Source organism: Cyprinus carpio, chromosome A17, assembly GCF_018340385.1.
Source record: "Cyprinus carpio isolate SPL01 chromosome A17, ASM1834038v1, whole genome shotgun sequence".
Classification (NCBI taxonomy): domain Eukaryota; kingdom Metazoa; phylum Chordata; class Actinopteri; order Cypriniformes; family Cyprinidae; genus Cyprinus; species Cyprinus carpio.
In genome coordinates this window covers 3,180,500-3,196,449 of record NC_056588.1, presented here as the reverse complement: position 1 = coordinate 3,196,449, position 15,950 = coordinate 3,180,500, and the positions used below count along the sequence as shown (strand labels likewise).

Below are 15,950 nucleotides of genomic sequence, written 5' to 3'. Positions count from 1 at the left end.
TTATTAAAATAATGCTGCTCAAATGAACCCGCTGTCAAATCCATCATGACGTCATGTTGATGTTCCAATGCTCTTATTCGGTTGATTGATCGATCAGCCTCTAGTGATTGACAGCCGTTCAACCACGCCCCCTGGATGTTGTGCTCTGCAGTGAGGAGCTACAGGGTTCGATACGGCGCGCGCACACGTCATGTGATTCAAACCCTCCGGAAAACGGCAGCGGATCACTGACTGAGCTCGTTCTGCTCGGCGGAGAGGCTTCCTCCGCTTTTCAGCCAACAAACTCTGCTGAATACGGCGTTAACGGTAAGTGACGCCTTTCAAGGTTTTGTCTCAAACAAGTGTTTCATAAACCGGTTTTCCGGCTTGTTTTTACCCTGGTAACGATGGCCACTATCGATTACACACGGATCTTGACCGAAAATGATTCACATTTTTACAGTTTTCTTCTTGGCATTGCTTTCGCTTATTAGAAGATTGACCTTTTTCAAGTTCTCTGTTCGTTCGTGTGATTTTCTTTCGCTCGCTTAAAGTGTACGTTAACGTTATTTTATTGGGTTCATTGCGTGAGCGCGTGCTTCCTATTTGTCCGCGGAAACTTTTGTACTCTTCACCAGCATGGGCGGGGCTTCAACACACAAACACACATTTACGAACACTGCCTCAAAACCTATTTAGACATTGAAACCACACTACTGCTAGTTTTGCACGAGAAATAGGACATTATGTATTTTTTTTTTTTTTTTTTTTTTTAAATGACATGAAGTGAGAAATGTCATCATCATGAGTAGATTTTTATTGTTTTTGTGAGATTATTGTTAAAAATATTGTTACCCTCAAAAGTATAAAGAAACCATACTTCAAAAAGATTTTTAATTATATGTATATTTAAAACTTAATTTAATTTTAATTTTAATTTAATGTATATCCACAAAAATCATTATGCAAAATAAATAAAAAATGGCCAAAAATATATTTGCTGAAATATGATTTAAAATATATTTACCAATATATTTTTGGGCCATTTTTTATTTATTAATTTTTTTGTATTTTTTAAATAGATTTTTCAAATATACATTTATTTTTCAAAAGCATCTAAAATAGTATTTTGCCCTCCATATATTTCAGTGCAAGAAAATACATTTACATGTCACATTTGGAGAAAAAAAATAAAGTTTTAAGGCTATTCCATTCACATTTGCATTTATCCTAAATGTAGGCTACTGTAAGATTGGATTTTTTTCTTACCCCTGAAATGCATTTTAAAATTTAAAATTTCAAAAATATAATAAATTGAGCTTCTCCGTTTCCATCATATAGTTAGCATGTATTAAAAATATATATTGGCCAGAATTAATTAATTAATTTTTAATTTTTTTTTCCTCCATATGGTCAAGTACACACATAAATGTTCTTTAAATGATAAATTTAGTTTTGGTGACCAAAATGAATATTTAAGAGGTTTGATACATTTGATCAGGAGAAACCTACTGAAAACCTGATGATTATTTTCTTTTCATTTGTGTGTGTGCTTAGGTGTAGAAAAATGGACTTGGCCCATCATGGTCTCGTTCTCCTTAAGCGCCTCAATGCTCAGAGAGAGTTTGGTTTCCTCTGTGACTGTACTGTGGCCATCGGGGATGTTCTTTTCAAAGCCCACAAAGCTGTTCTTGCAGCGTTCTCAAACTACTTCCGTATGCTGTTTATCCATCAAAACAGGTACCACAAATGTCACTGCAAAAAAGTTCTTCATTCACATTTGCAGTACTTTATGTTAATAAATGATTCTTTATGGTTCTTTTTTGCAGTGACTGTGTTCGACTGAAGCCTTCAGACATACAAGCAGATATCTTCAGCTACTTGCTTAACTTAATGTACACTGGAAAATTCACCTCACAGCCCATTGACCCTCTTCGCCTCGAGCAGGGTGTAAAATTCCTGCATGCTTACCCTTTATTACAGGAGGCAAGTCTTCTTATAAACCCTGAGTCCCAGTATGTACCTTTGACAAACTCACTTTATGGCATACAGATACCTGATAAGACATACAGCCGGCCTGAAAGAAATACAGCATGCAAGGATGGTGCTAAAAATGGTGAAAACTTTAGCCGCAAATTTTTGGAAATTTCTGATATGGATTATAGATCTCCACAACCCGTTGGCATAGAGTCACCCACCCAAAACCCAGCAGCCACAATGGTCCACCACCTCACATATGGCATAATGAGTAAGAATGCTTCCTCCCGAAAGCATTACACCTGCAATTACTGTGGAATCCGTTTTAACCAGAGGTACAAGTTGAAGGAACATCTCCTTGTCCACACCAACCAAGCAGCTGAGCCACAGGTGTTGTTCATGCAAAATGGTCACACCACTGAGCTTGAAGTTCAGGATATGGAAGAGGACCATTTGCGTGCTGACAGTGATGTTATTAGTGATACCGATCAACAGGTGTGGATGGAAGACACCCCGCCGCCCTCTGAAATTGCTGATATAGACAACCTGGAGGGCACTGAGATGGGTCGTGAAATTAAACGCCGAAAATTTGAATGTCCAACCTGTGCTCGCAAGTTTATTCAGAAGAGCCACTGGCGTGAGCACATGTACATTCACACTGGAAAGCCATATAAGTGCAGTGCTTGCGGAAAGAACTTCTGCAGAGCCAATCAAGCTGCTCGACACGTTTGTTTGAGTCAGGACACAGACTCGTATATTATGGTTAACAAGCAGAGTTTGGTTCTGTGTGGTGGAGAAGACAACAGTCAGGTAGAAGCTCTCTTCCAATCTTCAGAAAGACCCTATAAATGTAGCATTTGCGCAGTACCTTTTGCAAGTCCTTCTGAGGTTCCCAAACATCAGTGTTTGACTGAGAGTGAAGCGGTACCATTGGCAGAAAATTCACTGGGGGAAAATCAAAACAAGGACTTACAGACAACTACTCCTGAAGTAACCATTCCTTTTAAAAGTCTATAGCAGTGTTAGTTTATTGTAGTGCCAGTATTTAACCATTTTCATGTGTTTGTTATAAACTGAGAGAGAAATAAGATTTTTTTTTAAGGCCCACTGCATTATCTTCTTTCTTTTTTTTATTGAAAGGTCATTTGTTAATATATTTGAAACGAATAAAATGCAAAAACTATATTTAATGTTTCCCATCAGAAACACTTCTGAGTTGCCTCTTTAAAGTATCCTACATTGCACAAAGTAGAAAATAAACCAGTGTTTTATCAATTTGTCTTTCATCCATTCGCCAAATGAAATAACAATGGTATTGTGTGCTGTACATCCACTTTTCATAAAACATAAGTCAAAAATTGGTAGTTTCTTTTATTTAAATAAAACCTGAAATTATCATTTGTATTAAACCATACATTTTTAAATGTTTCAAAATCCAGGAACAATACTACACTCTTATATTTAATTGATTGGTAATATTGCAATTTCTTCAAAGATGCATAGACTGTATAATCAGTCTGAACAGATGGTTTCAAACACTCCTTAGTAGTATATTAGAATAAGTTAAAATTTAGATTTCAATACTGTAATGGCTTATTTTATCAGGCCAGATGCAAATGCCCTTAAAACAGGCAAGGCCGCTTGTATATTATAATGGGGAAAAGCCAGTAATTCCAACATTAGTTTGCATGCTTCAATTTTTTTGCCAAAACTTTAGTCAAATATGTTCTGAAATTGGGTGTTTCTGTAAATTAAAATGGCAAATTACAAAAATAAATCAAGAGTTTGATAAGATTTTGACTGTTCTTTGTAAAACAAGTTAAAACAATCTTATTTTTAGTCATTAAGTGACTACATCTGACTGAATACTATCTAAACCTCTCTTTGATGTAACATGATTGTGATTTGCTCATTATAGCTTTGGTAAAGTGTACATCATATTTAGAGTATAAAATAAATTCCTTCTTGATTTATATCACATGTAGAGGCATGTGATGGTTCAAAACAACATTACCTTTGATTTAGTACATATCTTAATACCAGGTATTGCACTTCCTTCCACAATAACAATTATTGTGTTATGCTAAACATGGCAAACGGTCAGGATATAATGCATGTGTACAAATGTTTTATATTTTAAGAAAACATTTTGTTTTAGATATGTAATACAACATGATATAATGTGGCATAAGATCACGCTAATGTCTGAATCAGGATAAAAAAAATTCATACATTGACAAATATCCTTAGTAAAAATATGACAAAATAGCTGCTTTTAAAGGGTTACATATGTTGAAATATTTTCTGCATCTAAGTAAAATGTAAAAATGTAGTGATTGGTCAAAGAACAACCTCTCCACTGAATAACTACTGTTTTTGGTTTCAGTTTTGCTTAATGGAACTTTAATGATCCAATTTTACTTCTCAGTGGTTTGTTCATTTCTTTGTTGTGAGAAATGTGAGTCCGAGCTGATTTTGTGCTGAGCACAGCCTCTTCCAGATGTAAAATGTTCTGAATTTTCCTTGTTAAACTTGCACCTGAAATGATAAAATCTGTGTTAAGAATGTTATGAATCTGACAACAAAAATGACTAACTGAATGCAATATAATAAAATCACTTACCAACTCACTCACATCTTTCAATTGGTTTAGCACGTCACTATCAAATTGCAGCATCAGATGCTTGTTTAGCAGCAGTATCTTGGTGTGCACCCTCTGTGTATGTCACCTGACACGGGGAATCTCCAATATTATCTACAGCATCCTCCCACACATCCTCCTCTACTTCTGACTGAGGTTCTGTTGAAGTAACCACAGGCTCATGCTGCAAGGAAGCCTTCCTATTTTCTTCATCTGATACACACTCTTCAGTTAAAACTGATGTCTTTACCTCTTTCGCAACCACAAATGGTGGTTCAACATTTTGAGATACAACTGAAGCCTCTGCCTTTGCTTCCTTTTTCTCCTGTTCAACTACCGACAACATTGCTTTCTTTACTTCCGGTGTCACAACAGGTGGAGCTACAACTAGGGTAATAGTTCGTGTCATCATCACAGGGACTACTGTATTCACAGCAGGTGCCTCCATCCCAGTTACAACTGATGTTGCCTTTACCAAGGGCACGGCTGGTGTTGTTGGTGTCTGTACTACCTGCTCTGCAACTGGTGTTTGTACTGCTGGGATCACAGAAGGTACTTCTGGTAGTGGAACTAGTGTCTCTGCCACTGGTGGGTTTACCTTTACTGTTGGGCTCACAACTGATGTTTCTGCTCCTGCTGTCACTGTTGGTAGAATTACTGGAGGTGCAGCCTCTTTTGCAATCACTGAAACCAGAGATGGTGTCTGTACCACTGGGATCATAACAGGTCTCTCTTCCATTGAAATTGCGGCTGGTGCTTCTGCGGTAGTTTCTTTTACTAGGCTCACAACTGACCTTTCCGTTATTGGTGTCATCATAACTGGGGTTACAACTGGTGTCTCTTCCACAACAAATTGAGTTGGAGTTTCCACTACAGGGATCACAACAGGTGTTTTTGCTGCTGCAGTCACTGCTGAAACAACTACTGGAGGTGCAGCCTCCGTTACTGCCACTAAAACCTGACCTGGTGTCTGTACCATTGGGGACATCACTGGTGTCTCAACCACTGCAACTGGTGCTGGCTTTACTACTGGACTTTCTACTACTGTGATTATAACAGGTGTTTCTACTGCTGCAGTCACTGCAGAAACAACTACTGGAGGGGCAGTTTCTGTTACCATCACTGAAACCTGACCTGGGGTCACAACTGGTGTCTCAACCACTGCAACTGCAGTTGACTTTGCAACAGGCGTTTCTACTACTGGGATAACAACAGGTGCTGTTTCTACTGTTGCAGTCACTGCAGAAGCAACTACTGAAGGGGCAGTTTCTGTTACCATCACTGAAACCTGACATGGTGTCTGTACCACTGGGGTCAAAACTGGTGTCTCAACCATTGCAACTGCAGTTGACTTTACTACAGGAGCTTCTACTACTGGGATCATAACAGGTGTTTCAACTGTTGCAGTTACTGTTGAAACAACTACTGGAGGGGCAGTTTCTGTTACCATCACTGAAACCTGACCTGGTGTCTGTACCACTGGGGTCACAACTGGTGTCTCAACCACTCCAACTGCAGTTGGCTTTACAACAGGCATTTCTACTACTGGAATCACAACAGGTGTTGTTTCTATTGTTGCAGTCACTGCAGAAACAACTACTGGAGGTGCAGTTTCTGTTAACATTACTGAAACCTGACCTAGTTTTTGTGCCACTGGGGTCACAACTGGTGTCTCAACCACTGCAACTGGAGTCGACTTTATAACAGGAGTTTTTAGTACTGGGATCTCAGCAAGTATTTCTACCTCTGCAGTCTCTGCTGAAACAACTGGCAGAGGGACAGTCTCTGTTACCATCACTGAAACTTGACATGGTGTCTGTACCACTGGTGTCACAACTGGTGTCTCATCCACTGCAGCTGGAGTTGCCTTTACAACAGGAGTTTCTACTACTGGGATCGCAACAGGTGTTTCTACTGCTGCAGTCTCTGCTGAAACAACTGTTGGAAGGGCAGTCTCTGTTACCATCACTGAAACCTGACCTGGTGTCTGTACCTCTGGGGTCACAACTGGTATCTCATCCACTGCAACTGGAGATGACTTTATAACAGGGGTTTCTACAGCTGGGATCACAGCTGATGTTTCTGATGCTGCAGTTGCTGGTGGTGTAACTGGAGGTCCTGCATCTGTTGCAATTATTGAAATCTGAGCTGGTGTTTGTACCACTGGTGTCACAAGTGATGTCTCTACAGTTGAAATTACTACTGAAGTTTCTACTTCTGGTATCATAATTGTTTCTGGTTGTACTGGAGTTCCAGCCGATGTAACTTCTACAGGAGATACAGCTTCTGCTACTGTCACTGAAATCATAGCTGGTATCTCAGTGACTGGTGTCTTTGTCACTGCAGGTACAGTTGGCTTTACTGATGTGATGGAAACAATGGGAGTTTCAATTACTTGGCTCACAGTTGTTTCTGCAAATGGGGTCACATCTAGTGTAACCTCTTCTGGAGGTACAGTCTCTGCCACTGAAACAACAGCTGGAGTCTGCACAACAGATGTTACTGTAGCTGGGATTTCTACAACAGGTGACACAGCTGTTTTCTCTACCACAGCTGGAGTTGATTTTACTGCTGTTACAGAAAAAACAGGCATTTCTACAACTGTGCTCACAACTGTTGCTTCTGCTACTGTAGTCACTGTTGCTGTACTTATTACTGGAGATGCAGCTTCTGTTACTATTACTGAACCAAGATCTTGTGTTGCTACCACTGGAATCACGTTCTGTATCTCTACTACTGGGGCCACAGCAGTCCTCACAATCACTGATCCAACATTTGGTGTTTCTACTGCTTCAGTCACAGCAGGTGTGTCTTTTACTGGAGGTACATCCTTTGACTCATTGCCTAGAGTTACAACAGGTGTTTCATCTAAAGGTGTAGCTGGTGTCACTACCACAGAAACAACAGTGGAAATCTCCAACATTTGTTCTTTGATCACTGTTGTCAACACTGATGTGTCAGTATCTATGTTTTGATTTTGTGACGCAACAGCAGAATTGAGAGTATCAGTTGTTTTTGCCATAGGTGTAACCTCTGGTGTTTCTACTTCAAGTTCTGTAACCACTGATGTGGCAACTGGTGTCTCCACTTCCAGTTCAGTTCCTACAGCTGTCTCTACTTTCACTTCTGTTACCACTGGAATTTTCTGGAGTTCATTCTCTACTTGTGATTGTATCTCAGACACAGCAACTTCTGGTATTTCTGATGTAACTTCAGAGGTCAGTGGTGATACCTGTGCAATGGGGGTTATTTCCATTACTGCTGGTATTTCATCTTTAATTTCGGTTTTGTCTACCTGCAACTCATTTGCCTTTTTTTCTGTTACCTTTTCAAGAGGTTCACATTTTAGCTTAGCTTTTTTATCTGCTTCACTGTTCTGTTCGCTTATATTACTAACCTCTATTTCTGTAGCAGTATAATTTTGTGCGAGCACTGTGATTGCAGCCACTTCAATCATAATCGGCTCTGAATCATACCCTTCTGATTCTGGTTTGGGAGCAACAGCCATTGTATATTTTTTTTCTGTAACTGCAATTTCTTTCATTTCTGATGATGTCATTGCTGGGGCCTGGTCACCATCTATTGCTTCACCCTTTTGTTCTGTTGCCTTTGGTAGCTTTGATTTTTCGAGTACCTGTGTTACAGGTTCAGACTCTATAGGCTTCTCTTTACCAAACTGTTTTGTTGTGTTCTCAATAATGGCAACCATCTCTAAAACTTTACCAGTCTTAATATTCTCAGTTGTCGCTGGTTGTGCATTCTCTTTGGGAATCTCTGGACTTGGTTTGGTATCTAGACTCCAGTCTTCTGTTTGAGAAACCACAATTTCTGTTGCTAAAGGTTTTGCTTTTACTTCTGGCAACACCATCTCTAGAGGTTGCAGTGATTTCAGAACTAGCTTCAAGCTTGGCTGGTGTTTCTGTGTGCTCAGATACATCTTTTGAAAAGTCAGGAATGACTGTGCATTCTCTTATTTCATGAACCATGTCTTCATTTTCACTTCCTGCATCAACAATTATTTCAGGAGATTCATCAGTAGTATTTATGTGAGCAGAAACATCTTCATTCTCTGTTTCTTTGCTTTCAGTGTTTGTTAAATGTCGCCCTTCCTTTACTGCATTTTCCTCTTCCTCTTTCACAAAAATCCCATCCGTTCTGTCAGTTGCACTGTCTTTCACTTTTTCATCATCCAAATTTGTATCAATGTCTTCTTTATGGAGCTCTTCAACTAATGCAGGTTCTGGAAGTGACACCTCCTTGGCTGTCAACTGTTCTCTGGCTAATGATTCATCTACAGCTTCTGAAATATCTTCAACCTCAATATTTTCAACAACGTCTGAAGCAACAGCATCCCCAGTCTTTTCTTCTACATGTATTTCCTTAATGTCCAGCTGTGCCATTTTTTCATAATCATTTTCTTCTGTTTTCTCACTGATGTCCTCCACAGTCATCGCTGAATCACCTGCTAATAAGCCTGCATCTTTTACATCAACTTTTGTTTCACAAACATCAACATGTACTGATTCAACTGCTTCTAATTTTAAACTCTTTTCTAAATCTACTGTCTCTGACTGTATGGAATCTGAGATTAGACTTAGAATACTAACAGTCTCTTTGGTTTCCAGACACTCCACAGCAGAGGCAATGATTTCAATTGCTTTGACTTCTTTGCTTGTGGTAGTGTCAGGAATGTTGTCTACATCACCATGTGTCAAAGACGCAACTACTTCCGTGGGTGCAGCTTGCTCAAACTCAGCAGCTGCCAATTCAACTTCTAAAGGCATAAGCTGTTTTTCAGGTTCAGCAGCTACTTGTCCTTCATACACAGGCTCATCTAACACAGGATGCAGTGGACACTCTGTTTCAGGATCATGGGTGTCTTCACTTTGCATCATCTCAATCACCTCTCTGCATTCAATACTAGTTGTATGTTCCTCTTTTTTGTCTTCTATATGAGTTTCCTTGGATTCTTCCACAAGAGGCTCTGCCACTAATTGAATGGCTTGCTCTGCGCTAAGCTCAGTTTCAGTGGCAGATACTTTTTCATTTATAATTACTTTCTGATACTCAGTCTTCACTTCCTTAATTTCAGCTTCATAGACTTCATCTGTCCCAAGTCCTGCAGTTTCAGTTTCATCTGTAAAGTTATCAGAGACTAATTCAGTTGGGACAGCATCACTTACTTCAGGTATTGCCTCCACTAAGGTTACAGGGAGATGTTCTTCAACAGATTCTATTTCTTGAGATACTAGGCCTGTACATATTGCTGTTGCTTCAGTTTTCTTACGTGCAACCAAAACCTTTGTTTCCTCTGTTGTGGATGAGTGTACAATATAAGGTGAAAATGACACGGCCAGAGATTCTTGGCTTTCATCTTTTGTAGTTACTGATTGAACACTTGGAGTCATGCAAATGGATTGAATAGCTTCCTGTAGGATCACATCTGATGTTTGTATGCCATATTCAGCTGACACTGGTGTAACATGTCCAGATGACCTGGGAGATTCAGTTAGTTGTGAGACTGCTGAGACCATTTCAGTAGTGTCATCCCCAATAAATTGTTCACTTGCTGGTTCTGGAGCAGTGACCGCATCAGCTGTCAACTCCACAATGTCCTCAGCTAAGGTGTCACCCTGTGTTGTCCACTCAGCTGATGATACTGGTGTTTCAATGCTTTCCTCATTGATGCCTTCTTCTGGAATATCACTCAGTTGCTGGTGTTTGCTCACAAAGTCTGCAAGTTCTTCAAAGTCATCTGATAATCCATGTATAATTGTTGGTCCAGTGTTAGTTGGAACTTTAACTGCAATTTTGGGCACTAAGTTAATAGATGTGTCCTGTTCTAGAGCTTGTGAAGTCATCTCTGGCATCTCATGTTCTATTGTGATTTCAACTCGTTGTTCATTGACCTCCTTCAGACTTTCAGGCTCAATTATTTCATACTCAGATAGAGGAATGATAGCTGGGGTTTCATCATCTTCATCACCTGTTTCATGATCCTTAGCACCCTCATCAGAGGATGTCTGGTCTTTCCTTGCATCCGATTTTCTCTTTTTATGCCCTGGAATAAGTTTCTTCATAGAAAATGATTCGTCTTTGTTCATCTCACTGTCTGAAGGTATCTGCTCAGGGGTACTACTTTCTCCAGCTCTGACCTTTCTCTTTGGGGTGACCATTTTTTTAAATGTTTTCCATGTGGATCCCATCTCTCCCTCTGCAGGACTTCCAGTTTGTTCATTCGATGATGTGAGTTGATCATAATCACCCTCAATTGAACTTCCAAGTGGAGAGTCAGTTGTTTTCTCATATACCTCTCCTTTGTCTGGCGTTTCATCCTCATTTGTTTTTCTTGCTCTTTTTTTAGCAGAGCCACCACAAATCAGTGCCTCCCAGGAAACGGTGATGTCAGATTTCTTTTTGGACTCTAGAGGGCTTACATCAGCCACCAGCTCCTCTTCAGCAGGTTTTGGTTGCCCAACCACTGGTTCCTCGACTTTTGCAAGCTCTGTCAATTCTGAGGATGGTTTTGGCTGTTCAGAGACTCGTTCCTCAGCCTCGATCACCTTTTCTGGAGCTTTACTTTCTCTCTGCCTTCTTGTGGAAAATTTCCTGAAAAGTCTTTTAAGTGGACTTCCTTGTACCTTATCTTTCTCTAGAGAATTCTGTAGCTCTCCTTCAGGTAACAACTCGTTATCTTTCTCCTGTGAATCTTTTTCTTCCTGTGAAGTAATATAAGGAATATCAAGGCACATACATTTACTGTCCTCTTTTTCTGCCTCTTCTACACCCATTTTCTCAATTCTTTTGAGTTCCTCTTCCTTACTCTCTTTTTGCATTTCCTCTTCTTTCTTTTTCTTTCTTAAACTGGCAAAGATTCCTTGTGTAAAGAATTGCTTGATTGGTGACATCGGTTCCTCCGGCTCAGGACTTGCTTCTTTTGCCAGTTCTTTCTCAGGTGTGTCCTCCACATGATGCTCCACTGTCTTAATGTCCTGATCCAGCTCCTTTATATTTTCTGTTTGTTGAGAGGGTCCAGCTGAATCAGTCTGGGATGATACCTCACTTTTTTGAGTCTCATCAGGTGTTTTTTCATTTGCTTCCACTGCACTGTTCTCCTGGGTGTCACTGGAGTCCTCTGAGGCACATGTTACTTTTTCTTCTTGCTCATTTGCTTCAGTCTTTTCACAGGTGTCTTTTTTAAGGGTAAACTTAAATCCAACGAATCTGAATATTTTTTTGAAGCCCATGTCATTGATATCATTCACTTGGTTGTCCTCCATAGTTTCTTCCATCACAGTCACACTATCTGCATTAATCATCTCTGTGCTCTCATTCTTCGTGACTGGTTGAAAAGCATCCATTTCCTGGAGGTCTTCAATTGTTTCTGTGCCATCTTCTTTCAAAGTAACAAACCCTGAGCCAGCTGACAAAAATAAACATATAAATAAGAATGAAAAGTGCCAAGGTACGTGTGTGTGCTATACACATAAAATATTTGTACATGGATATTTACTACTATATAAAAGTGCTGTTCTCATTTCACTTAGAACCAACGAGGAAAACAATTAAATTAATAACAATAATATAGTTTTACATACCATCTGCAAGTACTCTCTCCTCAAAGTTGCCATTTAATTCATCTGCATTGTTCCTTGTCTTTACATTCAAACTGGAGATCTGCCCGTTTTTCTGTAATAACTATATGGAAAAGACAGGACAGATTAAGGAGTGACTAACAAAGTTAATTATACTTTATAAATGATTTGTCATTAAATCACTGTAGCTCTTAACTATACATATGATCTATATGCTATTTTAGGCAACAATCTCAGTGAGTTTGTTTGTGTACAGCACTGCTCACTCAGGCCAAAAAACGTACAACGGAGTCGGATTCAAGTTAAGAAATTCCCCAAACATTTTACAAAAGTTATGACAATATCACATTTTCTGAATGTTAAGTACCACAATGTAGTTTGAAGGAGATGGCTCTTGGGATAAGTAACGAAACAAAATAACTGAGCACATATATGGAAGTTGAGTATCAAATAGCTCTCCTTAAAAAAAGCCATCTCACAGACTTCCTGTTAAACCATGGCTGACCTCATCATGTTTTACATGGAAAATCAATGCATCCAGTGCAGTAAGGGAGAATTCCATCAATCCTGTGGGAATAAAAGTACTACAAATATCCCTCCATTAATGTGCACACATAAGTCCAAAACAACTGTCAAACCTAAATGCTGAAAGGAGATTGAGTTGTGATATGTTGAAATAAACCGAAATTGCATTTCAAATTCTTAATTTACACATTTAATCCAATAAAATAATTCAGGTGAACAAGAAAACAAACATCAAAGGACAAACCAGAAACTCTACCCACATGATAAGAAGCAGTTTAGTAGTGATGAAACACTTTTAAATGTAATTTAGAGTTTGATCTCCAGGAAAAAAAGATACCATATTCTTTGCCAGCCACTGAGGATGCATCAGTTATCAGTGATACTGATTTATTCTGCCTGCAATATTAACAGAAACACTTGGCAGAAGACGTGTATGTGTGACTTTATCCAAATATGTAGACTTCTGAAGTTCTCATGCCACAGATTCTTATGTCTTAATTAATACCAGGCAATAATGTCTATATGTCCTATACAATTTTCTTGAATTCACTACAGGGATTAATTAAAACGTCCTTTTTAATATAAAATTAATGCAAATCTTATTAACTAAATGATCTAATCGGAACTACCAGAACCTAATGCATATTTTGTTCATACAGTGAATTTAGGCCAAACACCTATATATAGGACAGTGTCACCTAATCTTCTTTTGACTCCCATTACTGCAGTTAAATAGCTGCAAAGTCGGGATATTGCATTATGGACATTCCTGATAAATTTTCTACACCAAGCAAAATACACAAAACACAAAGTTGTAAGTAATATAAACATTATTTGAGCAAGATTCACAACAAAATATTATTTCAGTCTTTCTACTTAAAAATGTCATGTTTAATGGTGTGTTACTTGCTATTTCTGTGCAATTATTTGTGACATTTCTGAGTGACAGTTTCTGAGTGAAAGTGTATTGCTTTAGTCTGCTGCTTCTGAAAATTTTCTGCTGTAAATAAGACTCCTGTAAATTTATTTTCCTCTCTACAGTTTCACAACTGTGCTCAGATTTGCTAAAGCACCAAAGTCCACACTATTTTATAACTCTTTATTTAACTTTATTTTTATTATTTTTTACATGCCCGTATTTGTATAGTTGTATTTTATATTTTATATGTAATCTGTATCTATCTGGATTTTTTGGATCTACTGTTAGTGTTATCTGTATGCACCATGGGTCTGAAAGTAACGCAATTTCAATTCTCTGTATGTAGCCTATGTGCTGTACATGTGGAAGAATTGACAATAAAGCAGACTTGACTTGACTGTAAACAATTGTCTAATTTACTTATCCAAAGGAGAAACGTGATAGATAAACGAAACAAAACTAAGAAATCCCTTCTCCTGAGCTAAAAAGAGCAATATATGAACAATAAATCGTTCCTGACTACCTACACAACATTTTGAGCATCATATGCATGTTCTGCATTACCGCAAAAATGTTGTCTGGATAGGCAGCACACTATGTTTTGAGATACAGCCCGTGCGTATCCTTGGATTCAGAGCTCGTGTCTTTGAAACTTTGTGAGGCGTTTCTCTGCAGCAGGAGGCTGGTTGCATGCATTCTACCTTGTCATCAGCACTGCCGTCATCCTCATCCCGAGCATCGCTCGCCGCTGCAGTGAGCTCCTCCGCCGCTGCGTCCTCCTCACCTCTACTGTCCCGCTGCGCGGATGATGCCGTAGCTCCCATTTCACAATCCTTCTCTCGTTCTCTTCGGGTTCTTCCCTTTCACCCGATGTAACTGCAAAGCGAAAGGGGGAATATCCGAAGGTGAGTGCTAAGTAGTGATCGGACTCAGAAGTGATGCAGTTTGGCTCAGTTTGACTCTTTTAGGACACATCCTTCCTGCATCACATGAACACACTGGCACGCCTCGGCGCTTCAGTGGGAGAGAGAAAGAGAGTCCTGGGATGACCGAGGGACAGCCTCTACAATGAACGTTTTTATCCCATAATTATGCTTCTTTATTCATCGAATGTATTTATTTATAGGCCAATGATTGCACTCATAATAGTTCCTGTTCTGTGTGTGGAATAACTATAATTGTTAAAAAAAAAACAAACAAACTATATTTTCGAAGTTGAAAACATGATGTACGGATCTCATGTTCTCATGGCACTTTGGAGGAAAAAAAAACGTAATTTTACTCTAAAACAATGTATTTTGTGAATTAAAAAAATCTGTATTTAAAGCAATTAAACTGTCAAATTATTTATTTTAATGTCATTCTAACATTAAATCCAATTCAGAAGAGAACACTAAAACAAGGGTCAAGAAAGGTCAGAAATTTAATTCACATGGCTCACCTAGTCATATAAATTAATTGAAATGACAATAAGTATGTGGATACTCCCTAAATAAATGGTAATTCCAAGGAACAGTTTTCAGTGAGACAAATATTAATGGCATTCTAGAGAATTCTTTGCTTTCACCCTTGTTGCAAAAGTTTGAGGAGGGTAATTATATGTTCAAAAAGCATGAATTGCTCCCTATAAAAGGGTAAACTCTTCTGGGAAGGCCTTTAACTACATCTTAAACACTGATTGAACAAGGAACATGCAAATTCAGGTATTTGCACCAATTCAGACTCAACAGCAGTTTACCCTCCTACTCAGTAAGGAGTCCTGGCTTGCCGTTGGTGTACCAGTTGACAAGTGCATAGTAACAGTAATTTCCCCCACAACAGTCTCAATAAAGCATGACATGCAGAGTAGTATTACCATGCTGGAAGAGAAAAGGGCCTTCCTGCTTCAGCAATATTGAAAGCATAGAATTTTCTAGTATTACAGTATATGCTACAGCATTAAAATTTGTCTTGACAGGAATAGGCAAACCTGTTAATATTAAGGGGGTGTGCATAATTATGGCCACATACACATGTGGCTCATATCTAATACTACTCAACTTTCAATGAACCAATAGTAAAGCATGACGGTTGAAATATAATGGTGTTGAGCTGCTTTTCAATGGACATCTCCTTCTGTTTGCTGGGAACGAACACTTGCAAAAAAGTTCTTTCAGTAATTCCAAACACAAGGTAAGATAAACACTGGTGTGGCTCAAAAACAATGAAGATGAATGTCTTACAAAAGCCCAGCCAAAACCCTGGTCTTAATCTAATTGTAAATATATAAAGCACTATATAAAGATGTAGGATTTGTAATTAATTTAAATTAAAA

The 15,950-nt window shown here is 38.8% G+C and overlaps 3 protein-coding genes across 3 annotated transcripts; 1 reads left to right on the top strand and 2 right to left on the bottom strand.

Annotated features, from left to right (window-relative positions):
• The first annotated feature begins 121 nt into the window (after positions 1–121).
• LOC109100049 (zinc finger and BTB domain-containing protein 2-like) lies at positions 122–3,231 on the top strand. Its single transcript, XM_019113541.2, has 3 exons — positions 122–306; positions 1,537–1,719; positions 1,809–3,231. The coding sequence occupies exons 2-3, from the start codon at positions 1,547–1,549 to the stop codon at positions 2,971–2,973; spliced, it is 1,338 nt and encodes a 445-aa protein (XP_018969086.1). The 5' UTR covers positions 122–306; positions 1,537–1,546; the 3' UTR covers positions 2,974–3,231.
• A 79-nt stretch (positions 3,232–3,310) lies between these two features.
• Positions 3,311–8,306, bottom strand: LOC109100048 (calphotin-like). The gene is made up of 3 exons (XM_042773554.1): positions 6,062–8,306; positions 4,580–5,731; positions 3,311–4,494 (listed from the first exon to the last, which is right to left on the bottom strand). Exons 1-2 carry the CDS (start codon positions 8,304–8,306, stop codon positions 4,620–4,622), a joined length of 3,357 nt encoding a protein of 1,118 aa, XP_042629488.1. The 3' UTR covers positions 3,311–4,494; positions 4,580–4,619.
• Positions 8,307–8,321: 15 nt separating this feature from the next.
• Positions 8,322–14,621, bottom strand: LOC109099867 (A-kinase anchor protein 12-like). Its single transcript, XM_042773553.1, has 3 exons — positions 14,338–14,621; positions 12,196–12,295; positions 8,322–12,020 (listed from the first exon to the last, which is right to left on the bottom strand). Exons 1-3 carry the CDS (start codon positions 14,458–14,460, stop codon positions 8,335–8,337), a joined length of 3,909 nt encoding a protein of 1,302 aa, XP_042629487.1. The 5' UTR covers positions 14,461–14,621; the 3' UTR covers positions 8,322–8,334.
• Positions 14,622–15,950: the final 1,329 nt, after the last annotated feature.

Excerpts from the sequence above, each read along its gene's own strand:
- LOC109099867 (XM_042773553.1), bottom strand. The coding sequence starts at position 14,460 with ATGGGAGCTACGGCATCATCCGCGCAGCGGGACAGTAGAGGTGAGGAG. Across the intron at positions 12,296-14,337 it reads ACGGCAGTGCTGATGACAAG|TTATTACAGAAAAACGGGCA; the intron begins GTAGAATGCATG and ends TTTTCCATATAG. Across the intron at positions 12,021-12,195 it reads GGAGAGAGTACTTGCAGATG|CTGGCTCAGGGTTTGTTACT; the intron begins GTATGTAAAACT and ends TATTTTTGTCAG.
- LOC109100048 (XM_042773554.1), bottom strand. The coding sequence starts at position 8,306 with ATGGTTGCCATTATTGAGAACACAACAAAACAGTTTGGTAAAGAGAAG. Across the intron at positions 5,732-6,061 it reads CCCAGTGGTACAGACACCAG|GTCAGGTTTCAGTGATGGTA; the intron begins GTCAGGTTTCAG and ends TTGTGACCCCAG.
- LOC109100049 (XM_019113541.2), top strand. The coding sequence starts at position 1,547 with ATGGACTTGGCCCATCATGGTCTCGTTCTCCTTAAGCGCCTCAATGCT. Across the intron at positions 1,720-1,808 it reads CTGTTTATCCATCAAAACAG|TGACTGTGTTCGACTGAAGC; the intron begins GTACCACAAATG and ends TCTTTTTTGCAG.